This window comes from Calidris pugnax, unplaced genomic scaffold, assembly GCF_001431845.1.
Source record: "Calidris pugnax isolate Ruff unplaced genomic scaffold, ASM143184v1 scaffold407, whole genome shotgun sequence".
NCBI classification, from domain to species: domain Eukaryota; kingdom Metazoa; phylum Chordata; class Aves; order Charadriiformes; family Scolopacidae; genus Calidris; species Calidris pugnax.
The window spans coordinates 19,480-38,951 of NW_015091179.1; the positions used below are offsets into that span (position 1 = coordinate 19,480).

General features: G+C 44.4%; 1 protein-coding gene across 1 annotated transcript in view; it reads right to left on the bottom strand.

Annotated features, from left to right (window-relative positions):
* FANCD2 (Fanconi anemia complementation group D2) overlaps nucleotides 1-19,472 on the bottom strand; it is a 53,313-nt gene that overhangs the window by 14,396 nt on the left and 19,445 nt on the right. The window contains exons 19-32 of the mRNA XM_014959465.1: nucleotides 18,094-18,203; nucleotides 16,846-16,906; nucleotides 16,035-16,160; nucleotides 14,648-14,721; nucleotides 14,419-14,559; nucleotides 13,092-13,192; nucleotides 12,684-12,799; nucleotides 10,292-10,400; nucleotides 9,040-9,138; nucleotides 3,957-4,066; nucleotides 2,632-2,778; nucleotides 1,506-1,622; nucleotides 512-640; nucleotides 200-315 (exon numbers count right to left, since the gene is read on the bottom strand). Coding sequence (XP_014814951.1) covers nucleotides 200-315; nucleotides 512-640; nucleotides 1,506-1,622; nucleotides 2,632-2,778; nucleotides 3,957-4,066; nucleotides 9,040-9,138; nucleotides 10,292-10,400; nucleotides 12,684-12,799; nucleotides 13,092-13,192; nucleotides 14,419-14,559; nucleotides 14,648-14,721; nucleotides 16,035-16,160; nucleotides 16,846-16,906; nucleotides 18,094-18,203 — 1,556 coding nt within the window. The remainder of the gene's footprint in view (nucleotides 1-199; nucleotides 316-511; nucleotides 641-1,505; nucleotides 1,623-2,631; nucleotides 2,779-3,956; nucleotides 4,067-9,039; nucleotides 9,139-10,291; nucleotides 10,401-12,683; nucleotides 12,800-13,091; nucleotides 13,193-14,418; nucleotides 14,560-14,647; nucleotides 14,722-16,034; nucleotides 16,161-16,845; nucleotides 16,907-18,093; nucleotides 18,204-19,472) is intronic.

Here is a 19,472-nt window from a genome sequence, read left to right on the forward strand (position 1 = left end):
GGATATGCAAGAAGAACCCTGCAATATGAATGTTATAAGGGGACACAAAAAGCTGAAAACTGATTTTGACAGCTAACTCGGTTCATAAACCCTTTATCTTGGCTGGGTACAAACACTTTAAAGAAAAGTAATAAGAAGAGGAAGCAGTAAACAGACCGTGCTTATTTATGTGACTATATAGTATTTTGTTTAAACTCACCAAGCAAATAGGGAGCGAAAAGTTAATAACAGCTGTTGGTAACAAGAGGACATCAGCTGGTGCTCCTGAATGTTCACTCCTGGGTCACCTTCTACACCCCCATTTCGTCCAACTGCCTTTAATACCAAACAAATAATTCATTAAATGCTATTCCAAGGAAAGATAATGGCACAAGTATCCATTTCTGTAAATTTCACATTTAAAAAAACTGAAGAAAACAAAGCCACTCTCTTTTCCCCATAACCAACCAAAATACCTTTAGAGGTGACACAACTTGACAGTTTTTTTGAGTCAAAATTGCTGCCTACTGACCTGGAAGTAGTTGTGCATGTTCTCCATGTGATTACACAGTGGCTTTAGTAGTTTCACTACACACGTAGCAACTTCCTTGGGGGATCGCTGACACAGGTGGGAAAAGCCAATATCCTTGTACCCTCTTTCCTGCAGTAAACCCAAAAGATTAAAGTCACTTACCAGCCTTACCTGAGAATAACTCCACATCGAGCACTACCTCCTAGACTGCTCCTGAGCAGTGCAATTCCTGATGCCATACACTGCCAGGAAGGGTCACAGGATAAGAAAATTTGGCTTTTGTTGAACAACCAGCATCAACTCAGACAAGTGGATAACATTCAATGAAAAGAATAAAGCTGATGTGACATGTAGCTCTTTTACATTTTACTCAAACATTAAAAGAAAACAGTCTCTGCAGATGGGAATTAAGATAGGTAGAAAGACAAGGAGAAAGAACACTGAATATGATGGAGTCCTCCAGGTTGTCGTAAATTTCTCATAGTTTAATGCAAGGGGCCACACATGTTTACCTTCCTCCTGAAGGCATCAGCCAGGAATGCAGGGAATCACTGCACTCAGGATGTTCATGTAAAGACTACAGAAAAAAGCAAAAACCTGGATCCAGCAGCTTCTGCTGGATGCTGCAGCTATCTGGCCTGCTCAGCCTGAGCTGCTTCTTGAACAGCAGAGCCAGTGTCCACAGGGAGGGGTAGGAAAAGGGTCACTTGAGTTTTGAGGCTACAGGGCTTTCCCTCAGTTATATTCCCTTTCCTGAGACAGCATTTGCAGAGAACCAAATGCTACAAACACTTCAGCGAGGGAAGTGGTACAGAAGTCTCTTTGGAAAGAGCAAGTGCTGCTCTGACACACAGTTGGGCATCAGACTCCCATTTAGCTGTTAGGTGAAAATAAGAAATGTTCTGAAGAACATTTCTCATGGGAAAGGCCTGGAGGCCGCTGACGTGCTCTGTCTCAGCCCAGGTCTGGCCCCATCAGCTGCTGCTGTACTTGCCTTTGGAAAGGGCACTCTCCTGGTGGAGCCCGGGGTCAGCACATGTTCCAGCTTCCAGCACAGATCATCCAGAAGGAAGCAAAGTTCAGCAGGTCCCAGCTGCACAACTTCACGAGCCTGCAATTACAGGAACAGTCAATCCCAGGACCCAAAGGTAATTGTAGTGCCTTGAAGCTCAAGTTCACCCCCTCCATTTCCAGTTACAACTTCTGGCTTACTTAACCTCAGCCAGGGCTCTCTTTGGTAGATGCAAGGGTTTTGTGTCTCCCCCACTGCAGGTATGGGGTTTTGGTTCTTGTTGCTCAAAGCATGAAGCAAACCCGGTGCTCTGAACAGAGCTGAGGTGATGTCCCTAACACCCAACTACTGAGAACTGATTTATATACATTGAAAATAAGGTCCCGAGGAAAAAAAGAGGTTTAAGCCCAGAGTCACAAAATTCACCAATTGAGTAACAGTCAAGAAATAATTTGAAATAATGCCACAAAGCCCAAGATTCTTGTCAAACAGGCCTGGTACCCGCATGCACAGAGACAGCTGTCCTTGGAGCAGGCCAGGCTGTGCTCCAGCCTGCCACGGCCTTTTTACATTTTACCAATCTTAGTGTAGCCTAACAAAATTAGACTCCAGATGGACTCAGCTGCCTACAAAGAGGGTAACAAAATTAAGCACTTCTGCTTTCCACATCCATAGTAACAGTTTTACATAAGCTCCCAGATGATCCCTGCCCAGTGAGGGCACCAGTCCACGACACCAGTCCCATGTTTGTGCTGAGTTTCTGATCTGCTGATGCCTTGAGACACTTGCCTTTTTTGCAACATAGGCTTTATTTAATGTCACAGATTCTTTTTCATAGGCATGCCACCTCATAGTGTATTTAATATTAAAAGCTGCTAAACTGTAGGGTGTTAAAGTCCCTTCCTTTCCTTTTTTACAACATCTATATTACTTAGTTTTTAACTTTGCTAGGTCTGCTGTTCTCAGGAAAGTCCTCTTTATCTCAGTGCCTCGCAGCTCACAGCCCTGGACCAACACATCTTAATATCAATCTTCTGGCCATTTTAGTGGAGCAGAGGGGCCAAGGCTGCTGAGCCTTATCCGTATGGTTTTACGCTGTTGTGCTCACCTCTGTGTGCATCTCTGTGTCCAAGACAGACTTTGTCAGCAGCCCGCAGTGGAGGACAGTGAACACTTCCAGGTCTAACTCTCGGAAGTAGGGCCGATAGCTCTGCAGCTGTGCCAGGGGATTTCCTGCCTCTCTCTCAGCAGCAGTCTGAAAAGTGAATGGCAGAATTAAGGTTGCGACCTGCAAGACTATAAGACCGTCTAGCTCAAATAAAGCTATTTCTTTCACACAGACATATTTTGTGCCAGGTTGAAAAAAATATACTAAGAAGAATTCACAATAGCTAGTAGAGACAAGCACACAGAATCAGAAGCATTTGCATTTTGGACTGTACTAGTCACTAAAAATTTTCTAGAAAAAAGATAACACTAAAGAAACTGGAATAATCTTTGTTATCTCCTTTCTGTGAATCAGTGGCCCTTGCAAAACCCATTCTGGATTTGGTGAGAGACCAAGCACCATAAGCACCATGAGACATGAATATTTTTATCTTTGATAAATACCAGGTTGGTAAACTATGGGATGGTCTGCTGTCTCTGGGTGACAATCTGTAAGTTTTTAGAGATTAGCTCCACACAACCCTGTCATGAGAGCTGATGTATATTACATGTGGCCTACACCAGGATTTCTGTATTCTGTCATCCTGGGCATCTAAGAACTGGTCTGGGACCAGCACTCTAGTTAGCTAAGACGATTAGACACCCAAAACTATTTAAGACTTTGCTTATTCCCTGGAACTTAAGTAACTTTGTTATTATATCTGACTCAGTTACATACCTGTACAATAGCAGGAAAGTAAAAGCATATTTTCCTGGCTGAAATTGATAAAATGGACTCTGAATAACATTTATTAGTAACAGGGGTAGAAGGGGATTGTGGGGATGCTTATGAGAACCAGCCTCCAGGATGCTGAGCCCGAAGCTGGGTGTACTTCCCTGGCTTCTCTCTTTCAGCCAGCACAGATTCCACATTCCAGACATGATGACAATACTGTAAGAGCTTGTTCAAAAGAACAAGAAACAAAATTCAATAATTCACTTGTTGATAGATTTGGGAAGTAGTTCTTAGCATGTAATGAGAATGGGTAATTTTAAAGACACCTTATCACAAATATAGTGACCAGATACCTCAAGGTAATACCTCAAGATACCAAGCAGGCAATTTTCAAAACTCAGATGGGAGGCAGGTGACAGAAAGCAGAACTGAACCCCTTGTCTGTGATTAATCTTTGAGTTAAACAAAAGCTTTGAGAGAGGGTTTGTTATGCTTCTATGTCATTTTCCCTAGTCTGTCTTTCTTGCAAGTGCCCAGAAGTATGCACCTACCTTCTCCAGCTCAGAGAGCTCAGTATCAGGCTGGTTTCCCTCAGAACTGTCATCTGCTTGAGAACGATCCGCAGAGCAGGCTTTGCTGCCATCAGCCTTTTTTTTCTTTCCTTAAAGAGAAAAGCAACTTCAGAAACAAAGGCTACACTGAGCTAAACACTAGACAGCACTTGCAGCCAGGGAAACAGCACAGGCTCTACTTTAATCAGCCCTAAGAAAGTATGGAGCACGCACAGGTTGTGTGTCATCCATAGCCAGGATCACGGTCCATAAGAGAGTCAAATGCATCTCAGGATCCCCCCCCAACCAGCTTCCCTCTTATAAAATCACAGTAAGAAATTAAAGCAAGTCTCACTGTTCTTATTGGAGTTTAAACTTTATGAAGTGATTGCAAAACTGAGTGGGACACCGTCTTAAAAAATGCTTGAACCAAAGTTTAATATTTCTTCCTCAAACACAGTACTGAGAAAGGAAGAGGGCCTGGAAAAGGAAGATAAGACACAACTATAGCAGGGACTTGCAGGGATGCCAAGTCAACAGCAGAGCAACACAATCCATTAATTGCAATGGTCTTCACTGCTGATAACAGTAGGGAGATTCTGACCTGACAGTAGGGACCTGACACACCACGTAGCAGAGAGATCAAAGAAACTACATTGATTTCAAGGAATTGCACAGGATGCATTAGACCAAACAGACAACCAATAAGTCACCAGAGTGAGGTGACATTCACACAAGGTTCCCAATGGAACTCAAATGCGATGTTTCAGAACTGCTGACTGCAGTGACAGAAGATTGATAGCTTACCAATGTAATTCCCCTTAATAAAAAGGGATCTAATGGGAAGCCAGGGAATCAAAGAACACCAGTGAGTCTGTTCTCCATCACTGGGAAAATGGCAGAGTTGTCTACCATAAAAAATAAGATCACTGAGCCCACAGACATACAGCCTGTTGGGGAAAAGTCAGCAGAGCTTCTGCGAAGGAAAATCTTGCCTCACGAGCCTGCCAGGTGTCATGTGGATAAAAGGGATCCATCAGCTAGAAGAGATTTAGATTTCCAAAAAGACTTTGACATGATTTTATACCAGAAACTATTAAGGAGCTGAACTGGAATAGTGCTTTCTTGGACAGAAAGCTCATTACAGAAGCAGCAAAGGGTAGTACTTAATGTGCAATTTTCAGATAGAATCAGACATGGAGTCATTCAGGAATCAGTTATATTCAACTTCATAAGCAACCTGGAGAAGGGAATGCTTGGGGAAATCCCCAACAAGTGCAAAGTTTGGCATACCCTTTCATTGCCAGTTATAAGTGCAGTGCTGATGAGCATCAGAGACTTCTGCTTTTGTACCTCTGTGATCCTTTCTGGGGCCCAGGCCATAGATGAAGTGAAACAAGATCAATGAAGCTGCATCTTTTATTGCACTGTCTTTGGAAGAGCAGAGTCAGACAGAAGAAAGTCTTCCTAATAAACAAACCTTCTGAATCAGACTGGAAAGTGAATTTGATGTTACGTCTCTCCTAAGGAGCTCCTTGTTCCTTGTCTTCTGAGGAACAGTCTTAGGCCAGACTCTGTGTCAGTGTTTGAGCTGATCTAATGGCTCTGAGGTAGTTCTGCTTCTACTCCTACCTCTTTCTCCTGTTCCCAGCCTCACACACCAGCCACACACCCTTGCACTTGCCTTGCACTGACTTGGGAAGCCTGATCACCAGTTAAGCAGCCAACTTGTTAAAACAGCAAAAAACTAATCTAGTAAAAAGAAACTAGCCCAAATATCTACCATGTAATAATACAGGGCAGGAAATCAGGCAGCTGAGAGCACAGGTGTGAGAGGGAGAGGGAAGCCTTCCCCTGTTTGTTGGCAATAAACTATTTAATTTGGCTCAGCCACAATGAGATGCTGCACACCTAACAGAGAAGCAAGGTTAGTATCAAAACTGTATGTTCTCATAACTATGACCCATGGTGACAGAACTCACTGATTTTTTTTGTAGGCAAGACAAGCTAAGCTCAGGAATCTCTTGGTCTGGGCTGGGCTTAGTAGTCTGAGCACCTACTTCTGCTCGTTCAAAACTCTGAAGTGATGGATCCTCCTCTTGTCTGCAGAACATAGTCATAACTTTCTGCCTTAATCACTCTAATGTGATAGGTCCAGTCCCTGGGTTTTGCACAGGAGAAAAGAGCTCTCTGATCTGTGGCCTCCTCCAGTTGCATTCATTGAATGGAATGTGAATTTTTGAAGTCCAGTTTGGCTGAAAGGCAGACAGGACTTTCCCAGGAAATATTAATGTAAACTAGAAGTAGAACTAGAGACAGAAAGAACAAAGCAAATCTATTTCAGCTTGAAAACCTGAAAGGCAAGTTCTATTTTTTCTCTGTGGGAGCTAGCAATGGGACAGGATGCAAGAAGTGTTCCCTGGTTCAGCAGAGCCATAACAAGGTTCCTCAGTTAGGTACAACCTAAAGGTGAGGGATTTGCAAGGCAGCTCGAGCCAGAGGCTCAGCACCAGACAATTGTACCAACCTGTCAAAGGCAGAACAATTTACTGCTGCAGAAAATACTTTGGCAGCTGAAAACAGTCAATGAAAGCCCTGGATTTTCTCTGTTAAATGCTAAGCATCAGCTTTCCCAAGGAGACAGACTATCCAACACCTGCTTGGAGTAAGATATTCTTACATCCCTGCTTCAGCTGCAACAGGAATTGATCAGATAAGATTTTGAGGTAGATAGACCTTGCCAGGAATTCTGTGCTTTATGCACACACAAGTGCAATGGCTGCAGTGCAATATGCCAGTCAAAACTCACATCACATCTGTTTGCTTAAATATTTTAAACTTTCATTACCATTCCTTTTTCTCGCTGGACCAACAGCATTAGTGGATGATACGGCCTCCAGGCCTTCAGAATCAAAAGTAGCTGGTGGTGGGACGTAGCCAGGCGTTGCTGAAAAAGTCAAAGTGTAGAAATTGGGTTAGTTCAGCTACTGAATGCCAAAATACAGGCAAGAACAAGTACCATAAGTTTCACCATCCTGGTGAACATCCCTCTAACTCTTATGCTTAGGTGCATTTAGCTCTAATTAGCTTTATCATATGTCCACACTGCACTGGAATTACAGCTCTTTCCATTCCTCTATCAAGGGAGAATAACAAGTGCCCAGCTGCCCTTGGACATCTGTCCACGTTGGTGAAGCTTAAAGGGCTGTCCTAGCACGTCTAAGCCCTTTCTGTCCTGGGCTTGTAGGTCCTTGGAGCAGCAGAAAGGTGTTGAAGCTGCGTTTCATTTTGGATTAAGCTGGTCTGTTGGTTTACAAACACAGCTCTTAATGGATAGCTTGTGTACTGTATGTGGAAGGTGACAGTGTATTCTTCATTATGCTGAGCTTCTCAAAGACCTTTTTGATGTAAAAGGAGATAGTAAGTAAAGGGAAAAGCCATAAACAAGAACAGACAGACACAAACCTGGTAGACAAGGGATAACAGAGACAATGTCAAAGACCAAAAGTCTCCAGTTTTTAATTGATGGGCCATTAAGAAACTGCAGGCATGGTTTGGGAATAGACACCTGGACTTTGTAACTGATAAGATGGGAGGAAAAAAAAAGGCCACTGTAAAAACACAGTGTGTTGTTACCATATATTTCCTCCATTGATATTTAAGTCAATCCCTTCATTGCACAGCTGGCACAGGCCCGGAATATACAAATGTTTCATACTCACCCGCCAAGCATTTTCCCAGCACAGCCTGCAGCTCTGTGATGTTCTGTAAGCGAGTCAAAACTTTCCCCTTCATCTCAGCATCCTGTTGCTGGCAGAAGGCATTTACAACCTAGAGATACAAACAAAACTCACTGACTTAGGGAGATTTGTACCCACTTCTACTACTTTTTCTTTTCTGAATAGCATCCTCAGCTCCTGAATAAGCACACAACATGCCACAAGTGGCCTGTGTGATCAGATCCAGACTGCATGAACAAAGCTCTTCAGAAGCCCATGAGAACATAGGCATAATTGGTGCAATCTAACAAAAGCAATAGAGCAACACTTACAGATGAAATATTAACTGAAGAAGAGGAAATAGCAGACAGCACATTGTTGGATTCTGTGCCGCTTGTGGCTCTGGAGACCCCTTGGCACTTCCTAGGTCTGCCAGGAAAGAGGCAGTCCTGGGAGAAGAGCAGAGTTGCTGCTAGCAGCAGGATAAAGAACAAATGATAATAAAGAGGTCACCAGGATCTTGCTAGAGGTTTTCCAGAAGCAAGACTCTTCTTCAAAAACAATTGCACCCCTGAAGCCTAAGGTTTGTGTTTGTAAGTGCTACTCCTCAGTGCCACTCCAGATCCTGCAGACAAGGCTCTACTCACCTCACGAAACCAGTTGAGAGCATAGAACAGGAGTGAGCACAGAAATTCCCGTTCCTGCTTGGACAGAGAGTCCAGCTTCCCTTCAACCTCCAGGTCAGTCATGTACAGGGGGCAACCTGGGACAGAGGAAGAAAAGAACATGTGGGACTGTGTTTGCTACCCATCCTTTGATCTTTGGGTGGACAAAGACTCTTACTAAAGCTTGTACCAATTCCAGGGGCTATCTGCAGTCAGCTTCTAAGCCACCCAGACCAAGCAATTGCCTCCCCTGCCCTCCCTCCCACTTTGCGGGCAACAGAGCACCTCAGCCTCCATCACAAGCTGCACAATTCTTCCTACAACTGCAGGAGGAACTGGGACAGGAACAAGGCAGCCAGACAAACTCTATGAAAGGTCCATTCCCCATACCTAACAGGGCATCAATCTCCTCCAGGCTTCCACTGTTTTGCTCTCCAGTGTAGAGCCTCAGCAATCGAAAACAGGGTGACAGACATATCGGTGACACTACCCTGGGGAAAAAAAATAATATGGAGTGGGTCCTATGTTTTACATATCTCCAGAAAGCCCATTGCTTTTCCATTATGTCCTATGTCCTCCCCATGCCAGCTTGCCTACATTCTGTGCTTTATGCACACACAAGTGCAATGGCTGCAGTGCAATATGCCAGTCAAAACTCACATCACATCTGTTTGCTTAAATATTTTAAACTTTCATTACCATTCCTTTTTCTCGCTGGACCAACAGCATTAATGGATGATACGGCCTCCAGGCCCTCAGAATCAAAAGTAGCTGGTGGTGGGACGTAGCCAGGCGTTGCTGAAAGAGCCAAAGTGTAGAAACTGGGTTAGTTCAGCTACTGAATGACAAAATACAGGCAAGAACAAGTACCATAAGTTTCACTATCCTGGTGAACGTCCCTCTAACTCTTATGTTTAAGTGCATTTAGCTCTAATTAGCTTTATCATATGTCCACACTGCACTGGAATTACAGCTCTTTGCATTCCTCTATCAAGGGAGAATAACAAGTGCCCAGCTGCCCTTGGACATCTGTCCACGTTGGTGAAGCTTAAAGGGCTGTCCTAGCACGTCTAAGCCCTTTCTGTCCTGGGCTTGTAGTGCTCTTGGAGCAGCAGAAAAGTGTTGAAGCTGCACTTCATTTTGGATTAAGCTGGTCTGTTGGTTTACAAACACAGCTCTTAATGGATAGCTTGTGTACTGTATGTGGAAAGTGACAGTGTATTCTTCATTATGCTGAGCTTCTCAAAGACTTTTTTGATGTAAAAGGAGATAGTAAGTAAAGGGAAAAGCCATAAACAAGAACAGACAGACACAAACCTGGTAGACAAGGGATAACAGAGACAATGTCAAAGACCAAAAGTCTCCAGTTTTGAATTGATGGGCCATTAAGAAACTGCAGGCTGGACATCTGTCCACGTTGGTGAAGCTTAAAGGGCTGTCCTAGCACGTCTAAGCCCTTTCTGTCCTGGGCTTGTAGGTCCTTGGAGCAGCAGAAAGGTGTTGAAGCTGCACTTCATTTTGGATTAAGCTGGTCTGTTGGTTTACAAACACAGCTCTTAATGGATAGCTTGTGTACTGTATGTGGAAAGTGACAGTGTATTCTTCATTATGCTGAGCTTCTCAAAGACTTTTTTGATGTAAAAGGAGATAGTAAGTAAAGGGAAAAGCCATAAACAAGAACAGACAGACACAAACCTGGTAGACAAGGGATAACAGAGACAATGTCAAAGACCAAAAGTCTCCAGTTTTGAATTGATGGGCCATTAAGAAACTGCAGGCATGGTTTGGGAATAGACACCTGGACTTTGTAACTGATAAGATGGGAGGAAAAAAAAAGGCCACTGTAAAAACACAGTGTGTGTTACCATATACTTCCTCCATTGATGTTTAAGTCAATCCCTTCATTGCACAGCTGGCACAGGCCCGGAATATACAAATGTTTCATACTCACCCGCCAAGCATTTTCCCAGCACAGCCTGCAGCTCTGTGATGTTCTGTAAGCGAGTCAAAACTTTCCCCTTCATCTCAGCATCCTGTTGCTGGCAGAAGGCATTTACAACCTAGAGATACAAACAAAACTCACTGACTTAGGGAGATTTGTACCCACTTCTACTACTTTTTCTTTTCTGAATAGCATCCTCAGCTCCTGAATAAGCACACAACATGCCACAAGTGGCCTGTGTGATCAGATTCAGACTGCATGAACAAAGCTTTTCAGAAGCCCATTCCTGAATAAGCACACAACATGGCACAAGTGGCCTGTGTGATCAGATCCAGACTGCATGAACAAAGCTCTTCAGAAGCCCATGAGAACATAGGCATAATTGGTGCAATCTAACAAAAGCAATAGAGCAACACCTACAGATGAAATATTAACTGAAGAAGAGGAAATAGCAGACAGCACATTGTTGGATTCTGTGCCGCTTGTGGCTCTGGAGACCCCTTGGCACTTCCTAGGTCTGCCAGGAAAGAGGCAGTCCTGGGAGAAGAGCAGGAACAGGGAGCACTGGGGATGTGGAAGTGCACCAACTCTGACATAGTTCATGTTATCAGAATAACCCCATCAGGGAACATTCCCACTGACCATCGATGGTAGCAAATACATGGTCCAAATCTGCTTGAGGGTACTGCATTTCACTCTTCTGTAAGCTCACAGAGGTACAGAACTAAGTGGACAATCACCACCGAGTCTGCAAGGGACCTGTGGAAGCCTCTAGTCCAACACTCTGCTCAAAAGAGGGTCTACTGAAGAGGTTGCTTAGAGCCTTTCCTAGTGGAGCACTGAGCATCTGCAAGAAAGGTGAGCCCACAGCTTCTCTAGAAGTGGAGCACAACCTCTCTGTTAGGTGACAGAAGACCATGGTAAAAGACCACAGTATGCCCTCCCCTCTGACTTCATTTCTCCAGGCTGAACAACCTCCGCTCTCCCAGCCTCCTCTTATAGGACATGTGCTCCAGCCCCTCACCAGCCTGGTTGCCTCTGCTGGACTCACTCCAGAATGACAATGGGAGCCCCAAACTGGACACAGTACTGCAGGCAGGGCCTCATTTGTGCCAAACAGAAGGCAATGATCCATGCCTTTGACCAGCTGGTGATTCCTCTGCTCTCCAGCATGGTGAGAATGGCCTTTCTTTCTGATGCTCCCTTCATAGTTTAGACATATATTTGGGGTTTACAGCACCCTCCCTGCAAGAGCAAAACCGAGCTTCATGCACCAAAATGTGCCAGAGTGTACAAACTGCAGCTGAGTAGCAGGTGGAAAACTCAGATCAGGAAGGCAGGCCCTAGAGCCTTTGACCAAGCAGAGTTGCTGCTAGCAGCAGGATAAAAAACAAATGATAATAAAGAGGTCACCAGGATCAGTTGCTGCTAGCAGCAGGATAAAGAACAAATGATAATAAAGAGGTCACCAGGATCTTGCTAGAGGTTTTCCAGAAGCAAGACTCTTCTTCAAAAACAATTGCACCCCTGAAGCCTAAGGTTTGTGTTTGTAAGTGCTACTCCTCAGTGCCACTCCAGATCCTGCAGACAAGGCTCTACTCACCTCACGAAACCAGTTGAGAGCATAGAACAGGAGTGAGCACAGAAATTCCCGTTCCTGCTTGGACAGAGAGTCCAGCTTCCCTTCAACCTCCAGGTCAGTCATGTACAGGGGGCAACCTGGGACAGAGGAAGAAAAGAACATGTGGGACTGTGTTTGCTACCCATCCTTTGATCTTCGGGTGGACAAAGACTCTTACTAAAGCTTGTACCAATTCCAGGGGCTATCTGCAGTCAGCTTCTAAGCCACCCAGACCAAGCAATTGCCTCCCCTGCCCTCCCTCCCACTTTGCGGGCAACAGAGCACCTCAGCCTCCATCACAAGCTGCACAATTCTTCCTACAACTGCAGGAGGAACTGGGACAGGAACAAGGCAGCCAGACAAACTCTATGAAAGGTCCATTCCCCATACCTAACAGGGCATCAATCTCCTCCAGGCTTCCACTGTTTTGCTCTCCAGTGTAGAGCCTCAGCAATCGAAAACAGGGTGACAGACATATCGGTGACACTACCCTGGGGAAAAAAAATAATATGGAGTGGGTCCTATGTTTTACATACCTCCAGAAAGCCCATTGCTTTTCCATTATGTCCTATGTCCTCCCCATGCCAGCTTGCCTACGTCTGCTGGTTTGCTTCTTACAAATCCCAGAAACACAGAGCAGAAATGCACCATATGGTTAAAAGGTTTTCAAGAGGCAAGACTCTTCTTCAAAAACAATTGCACCCCTGAAGCCTAAGGTTTGTGTTTGTAAGTGCTACTCCTCAGTGCCACTCCAGATCCTGCAGACAAGGCTCTACTCACCTCACGAAACCAGTTGAGAGCATAGAACAGGAGTGAGCACAGAAATTCCCGTTCCTGCTTGGACAGAGAGTCCAGCTTCCCTTCAACCTCCAGGTCAGTCATGTACAGGGGGCAACCTGGGACAGAGGAAGAAAAGAACATGTGGGACTGTGTTTGCTACCCATCCTTTGATCTTTGGGTGGACAAAGACTCTTACTAAAGCTTGTACCAATTCCAGGGGCTATCTGCAGTCAGCTTCTAAGCCACCCAGACAAAGCAATTGCCTCCCCTGCCCTCCCTCCCACTTTGTGGGCAACAGAGCACCTCAGCCTCCATCACAAGCTGCACAATTCTTCCTACAACTGCAGGAGGAACTGGGACAGGAACAAGGCAGCCAGACAAACTCTATGAAAGGTCCATTCCCCATACCTAACAGGGCATCAATCTCCTCCAGGCTTCCACTGTTTTGCTCTCCAGTGTAGAGCCTCAGCAATCGAAAACAGGGTGACAGACATATCGGTGACACTACCCTGGGGAAAAAAAATAATATGGAGTGGGTCCTATGTTTTACATATCTCCAGAAAGCCCATTGCTTTTCCATTATGTCCTATGTCCTCCCCATGCCAGCTTGCCTACGTCTGCTGGTTTGCTTCTTACAAATCCCAGAAACACAGAGCAGAAATGCACCATATGGTTAAATAAAAAATAATTTAAAAAATAGTGATCACCCGTTCTCTGGAAAAGCATATAAGGGCAGAAAAATGGCTGTAATGAACAAAAATGGGGTGAGATTTATTTCTGGTGAAATCAAAGTCGAATAATTCAGAAGAAACCATAAGAAATTGTGCAAAACACAGCTGCTCACACTGGAGAAACCTCTTGAATGTTTTGTAGCATGCCACTGCTCACACTCTGAGTGAGGAAAGTTAACATTTTTCCATAGATGCATATAAAATAGCTAAATTTCCTTTTATTTTAAAGTGATCATGTCTTTTTTTAAGCATAACTAAAATCTCAACAAAATCTTATGACAATAAATTATGCAGGATATGAAGGTGCCAGTTTAAAATAGCCTTTTATTATTTTTAACTTTGATGCCCTGCTGTTTAATTAGACTTCTTTATTTCTTACATGCTTCCTGTTCCATTCTCCAAAGACAAAGCCCTTATTTCTCTGTCGAGATTCACTTGTGGCTGCATGTTTGTGGGTTTGCTCTAAGGCACAGTCTGTGATGTCCAAGTACAACTTCTCTGTCGAATTTCATTGTGGCTGCATGTTTGTGGGTTTGCGCTAAGGCACAGTCTGTGATGTCCAAGTACAACGGAAGGTGAGAAAAATTGTGTACTGTTGACGCACACTAAGTCCTTCGTGGGTCTCTGTTTGAGAATCCTTGCTCAAAATATGAATTTTGCTAGCTCAAAGTTGCCTATCCATCTCAATATGGCATTCAGTATCACCATAACAGTAGAAGAAAGAGCTACTATTCTCCTTTGAGAGATGGGGAACAAGGCAGACGCAGCATGACTTTCCCAAGATCACCTAAACAGCCTGAGCCAGAACAGACTGCCAGTTCCCAACCAGCTTATGCCTCTAGATCTATCTGAATATGTCTAACAGCAAGAGAAGGAAAAGAACTCTGGAAACAGGTAAGTTCTCCACATCAGGCACTTTGCAGGCAGGGCTGATAGTAGTGAAGTGCACCAAATGAAAACAATTCCTTTACCTTTGCAGTCATCCCAGTTAAGTGGCAAAGTACCTTTTACTCTGGTTACTCGTTCCATCGGTGAGCTTGCCAAGCTCGCTCTGCGACACCAATGGTAAGAGGTTAATAGCAATTGCTCCCTGACTTTCATCTTCATCCAGATTGTACAAGGACTTCACTGGGAACAAGAACGAACTGCAAGGAAAGACAGACAAGCTCTTGGTGACAAACTGAGTTCTCAGTGACAGCAACACTACAAATACTTAGCCTGTGATTAGCCTACCCCTCCACTGTAGGGCTGAGATCCACCACAAAGTCACAGGGAAAGTCCTCCACCAAACTCTTTCCAAACTTGTCCTATAAAGAAAGGAAAAAAACCTGCTCAAGAAAGGGCCTCAGTGAAGAAACCTTAAACGCAGAAGATAGGGCCAAGTGAGAGTATCCTGGAACAGTCACAGCAATGAAGCCCAACAGCAGCAGTGGAAAACACAGAAGATAGGGCTAAGTGAAAGTATCCTGGAACAGTCACAGCAATGAAGCCCAGTGCCTGCAAGGAGAGCCAAGGCCTGCCTTTGGAGACAAAGCCAGGAAGCACCTCTAAGCATGCACAACTTCTTCCCTGCTCTTGGAGTGTGGGCTCATCTACAGGTTCCACAGAGCTGCAGAGAGGCTGAGCAGCTGGCTGGAAGGGGAAAGCAGCCATGGGAAGTTCTCTGTGCCGATGATCAGGGTGAAATGGTTATAAAGTGCTGGCAAAGTTTTATTTCACACAATGTGAAATTCTTCACATGCTTACATTGTTAGAAACAATTAAGGGAGAGGTAGTAGATGTGACAGAGTCTGGGCAAACAATGAAAAGACCCCAAAAAACCTGCATACAAGTTGTGAGAAGAACCTTAGCTTGTTTTTGCATTTCAGTCTTGCAAGGAAAAAGGAGAAACCCTCCTTTGCTTTTCCTCCTTAGAGCACTCAGCTGGACCTCAGGAGACTGGCATTTCTAGCACTAAGCAGAGAGCTGTTTAGAGTGACTGCCAGCTCTTCACAGCTCCCTGGTTGCCTCCCCTCGTTCTAACATGAGTTTCCTCCCCTCTGTAACCAGCAGGTGCAAAAAGCACTTGTGTGTTCCACAGCAGCATTCAATGCCCTCCTGGGCCCCAGCACAGCTTGTTACCCTCTGGGCAGGCACAGCACATGTGAAAGAGCCCCCAGCAAGAAGAAAGAGCTGTCCAGTGCCCTTCACAAAACTCTTCCCATTACCATAAATGGGTTTTGTTTATTTATTTATTATGACTGTGGCTACTCCAAGTTCTTAGACATCAAACAGCCTTCGTAGTCTGACCAGAAGCCAATTTCAATACTAAGTTTAAAGTTCTTTCAGATTCTGCTTTTATCTATAAATCTTAAAAGCATGCTCTGAAATGTCATTTGATTTCCTTTAAAAGGCTTCCCAGTTGTCCTGTAAAAGTTCACATTAAGGGAGTTGTTAAAGCACAATGAGGAATCTGCCATAATCAAAAAAAGCTGATAGCGCTGAAAGAGGATTTTGTATCAGATCAATCTCAGACTGTAGTGAAATCCTCAAATCGACTTTGTCCTGTCAATGCCTGAAAAACACCACGTTTCTGAAGAATTCATTTAAGTGATTAAGTTCAAACTACTCTGCAACATACCAGGAGCTGCAAGTCCAAATTCCCCTTCTGCTTCTCAATCAAACCGGCGAGTTCATCATAGTACAGAGCCAAGACCTCCGGTGTCTGCTCACAGCAGAAGCCCACAAGGTCCAGCAAGGTAGAAAGCTGAAAGGAGAGAGAGAGGTAAATGGATCCAACTCAAGCTTTTACCTTGAGTCCCTTTTACATTAATTTACTCTGAGGCGTATCCAAAGCCTCATCTCTAGGGTAACAGCCCATGGTGACTTGTCTTGCAAAGACACAGTTTAAGAAGGAACACGGGTCTTTTAAGGTCCTGACCCTGCTCCACCATGAAATAACAAAAGAGTCTGCCCAGGACCACCCTTAAATGAAGTGCCATCCTGGAAGAAGGTTCTTCAACAGGATTTAAAGAAAGAGGCCAAGGCTAGGCCAACCCTGTACAGCAGAAGTACTTTCTCTAAATGGCCTGAAATTAACTGCTGCCAAGCTGAGAGGAAGGTGAAGGTTTGGCTTTGGCTCACTGAAGCAGATTGTCCTGTTTGTTTCCTCTGTGTTTGAAATAATGTCTGGGTATAAGACTTTCACTAGATGGCTGCAGCACTGCTGTCCTAGACAAGCAGTGGGCAAGACTAGTGGGTGATATCTTAATATAGACCTTTGTTTCTCCAAAACAATTTTTAATAGATCCTTGGCTCTGCCAAGGATGTTTGAGAATCCCAGGCTCAGTAAACACACACAGACAACTTCATTTAAGACTGTGTTTCCAGTCACACCTCCTTGCTGACCATATCCTCCCTCTCTCCCACACTGCCCCATTCTGGGTACTCACCTGCCCATCGCGCTCGCTGTTCAGCTCTGGTCTCTCCAATGAACTACCATCTCCTTCATTTCTGAAAGCAATTGATAACCTTGCTTTTGTTGCACAACACTGAAGAGATGGCAAATCCATCACACACACAAAGTTCTCTCTCCAGAAATTGGAGAATTATGCATGAAAAAGATGTTCTTTGGAACACAAGGTATTTCTCAAGTGCCAGCAGACAGATTTTCCCCATGAATTTGGGTCAGATTTGAGTGGGAAGGAGTTTCTCTACAGGCCAAACAGGTTCCCTGGGTATTTACTCCTTTTTCCAAGGCACAGATGTTCCACCTGCTGGGATCATTTGTGTGTGCTTTACCCAGCAAACTCCCTGCCACCAAAGGTGCCTTGACGCACTGATAACCCCACAAGCTCTTCTGGTTTTTTTTTCCCTCTAATTCTTATTTTAGGACTTTCTAAATCTCCTCTTGAAATAACTATATTGGCATACCCTGCGTAGACTTGAACCATTGCCTCTAAATTAGCAAGTCTGATGTCAGTGCTATAGGTGCAACCATAATGAAATCCACTGACTCAGGGCCTGGACCTAAAATAAACTTTTCTCTTCATGTAACAAACAGCTAAACCATTTTATTAAGAAGAGCAAAATCAGCGTGCTAAATAATGCTTCCCAAATCTATATTTGGGAATCTATATCTATATATAGATATATAAATCTATATAAAACCAGTCAAATCTATATTTTTCACATGCTTTAACCTTTGCCACAGCTCTTATCAGCAGTTTGCCTGTTTTACAAATGCTGTTTATTTATTTATATGCTACATTGGAAATTGTCATGCCAATGCCCAGCACAGCAGTAACAATCTTTCTCCTTATTTCTCCTTTAGATTTCCCTGTATTTAAACATGGAGCACAACAGGTTATTCAGCCCCGTGTCAGAAGCTGATCTGCAATCAGCCCACCAGAGCGTTGAGATGTTTTTCCAAGCAATAGGTCCTGCTGGTGTGCTGGTCAGGGCATCCAGGAATAGGCATAAACAAGAAATTGGGGATGCCTTTGAGATTAGCAGCAGGTGAGCAGTATTGAACGGGTTATAACGCCAAACACCACAGTCTGCAGAAAAGAGTTTTAAGTTCCTGAATTTGACCAAAATGTGCGTGAGCTTGAAGGCAACGCCCCCTTTTCTTTGTTCCACTCCAGGCTTGGTCTGAACTGAAAGCACGTTAAATTCACCTCTGTTACGTTCTTCCTCACCTTTTTAATGCCACGCTGCCTATCATGGTAACAGCACCAATAATCCCCATTTGTTTGTGGTTGGGAACGGTGCTGGAGAGCCACTTCCTGATCACCATGTGCATATCATCCTAGAAAGAAAGACACAAACCACGTCACCACAGAGGTACTTGTGTGCGTCACTCACAATTCCATTGGCATCTTCACTTAACATCATCTCCAAAGGCTGCAGAGGGATGGTTTATTGGGATTACAGCTTTGCAAAGGCCAGTTAGCAACAGCCCTATTGCTAGCTTACGGAGCGACCACTGTGGAAAAGCAGCCTCCCTGAGATGAGAGGCAGCATCCTCAGACTGCAACAGAGCACGTGTGAGAAATCAGAAGCAGCTCCATAAAAGCAGGAAAGATCTTGCAGGCCACTGAAAAACATTATGGAATCAAAACAGCCTCGGTTGCATCGATTCTTCTTAACTCTCCCTACTGGTCCTGCAAAGGAGGAGGGTTAGCCCATACAGAGATCCTCAGGGGTTGAGAGCTGCATGAAAGCTCTGACCAGAGAGATGGAGGCAATGGAGGCTTGAATCATGCCGTGCAAACTGCCAGTGCCAACAAGATCAAACAGGTAGCAGACACCAGAGAGATGGAGGCGATGGAGGTGATGAAGGCTTGAATCATGCTGTGCAAACTACCAGTGCCAACAAGATCAAACAGGTAGCAGAGAAAAGGACAGTACATGGTTATGCCAACTTTTCTTGACCTTCACTAGGCAAGATGGCTCTGGAATGACCTGTGCAGTGCAAGGACAAACACCTAATCTGCCTGTAGAGATTCTCATGTCCAAGAGGCATCAGTTTTAGAAGTATAGTTAAGAGACAGCAAAGAGGAATTTGGATACTGGTTTCTTTTGTTATCTACCCCCAGAGTCTTCGGTTCAGAGGAGAGTCAAACTGCCAACCTTGGACCCCCCCAGTCACAAACTCTCAGTTCAGAATAAATTCTAGAGCTTACACCCCTCCCCTTCCTTTTCCAATTTATGAGGGTGACAGGCAGAACATTTTTTCCTGACAATCGTCCTTCTGGGCTGCAAAGTCACCTTGTGCATTGCCAAGGCAATTTTTACAAGTTGCATGTAAGAAAGAACAACTTGGGGCTATGGGAAAGAAATTACTGAGTAAAGTAGTTCAGAAAGGAGCTAAACATACCATACTACTGGAAACTTTGGCAGTGAAGAGCTCCAGCTTAACAGGACAGTGAGTGGGAACAAATGACTACAGACATGCTGTTTTACAGGCCACAGACCAATCAGGAAGAGATGAAGAGCAGTTTTCCTTCAGAGTCTCAAGCTGCATGTGCAAACATACCCGCAACTAGGAACTATGCAGGCACTCAAAGACAGACAG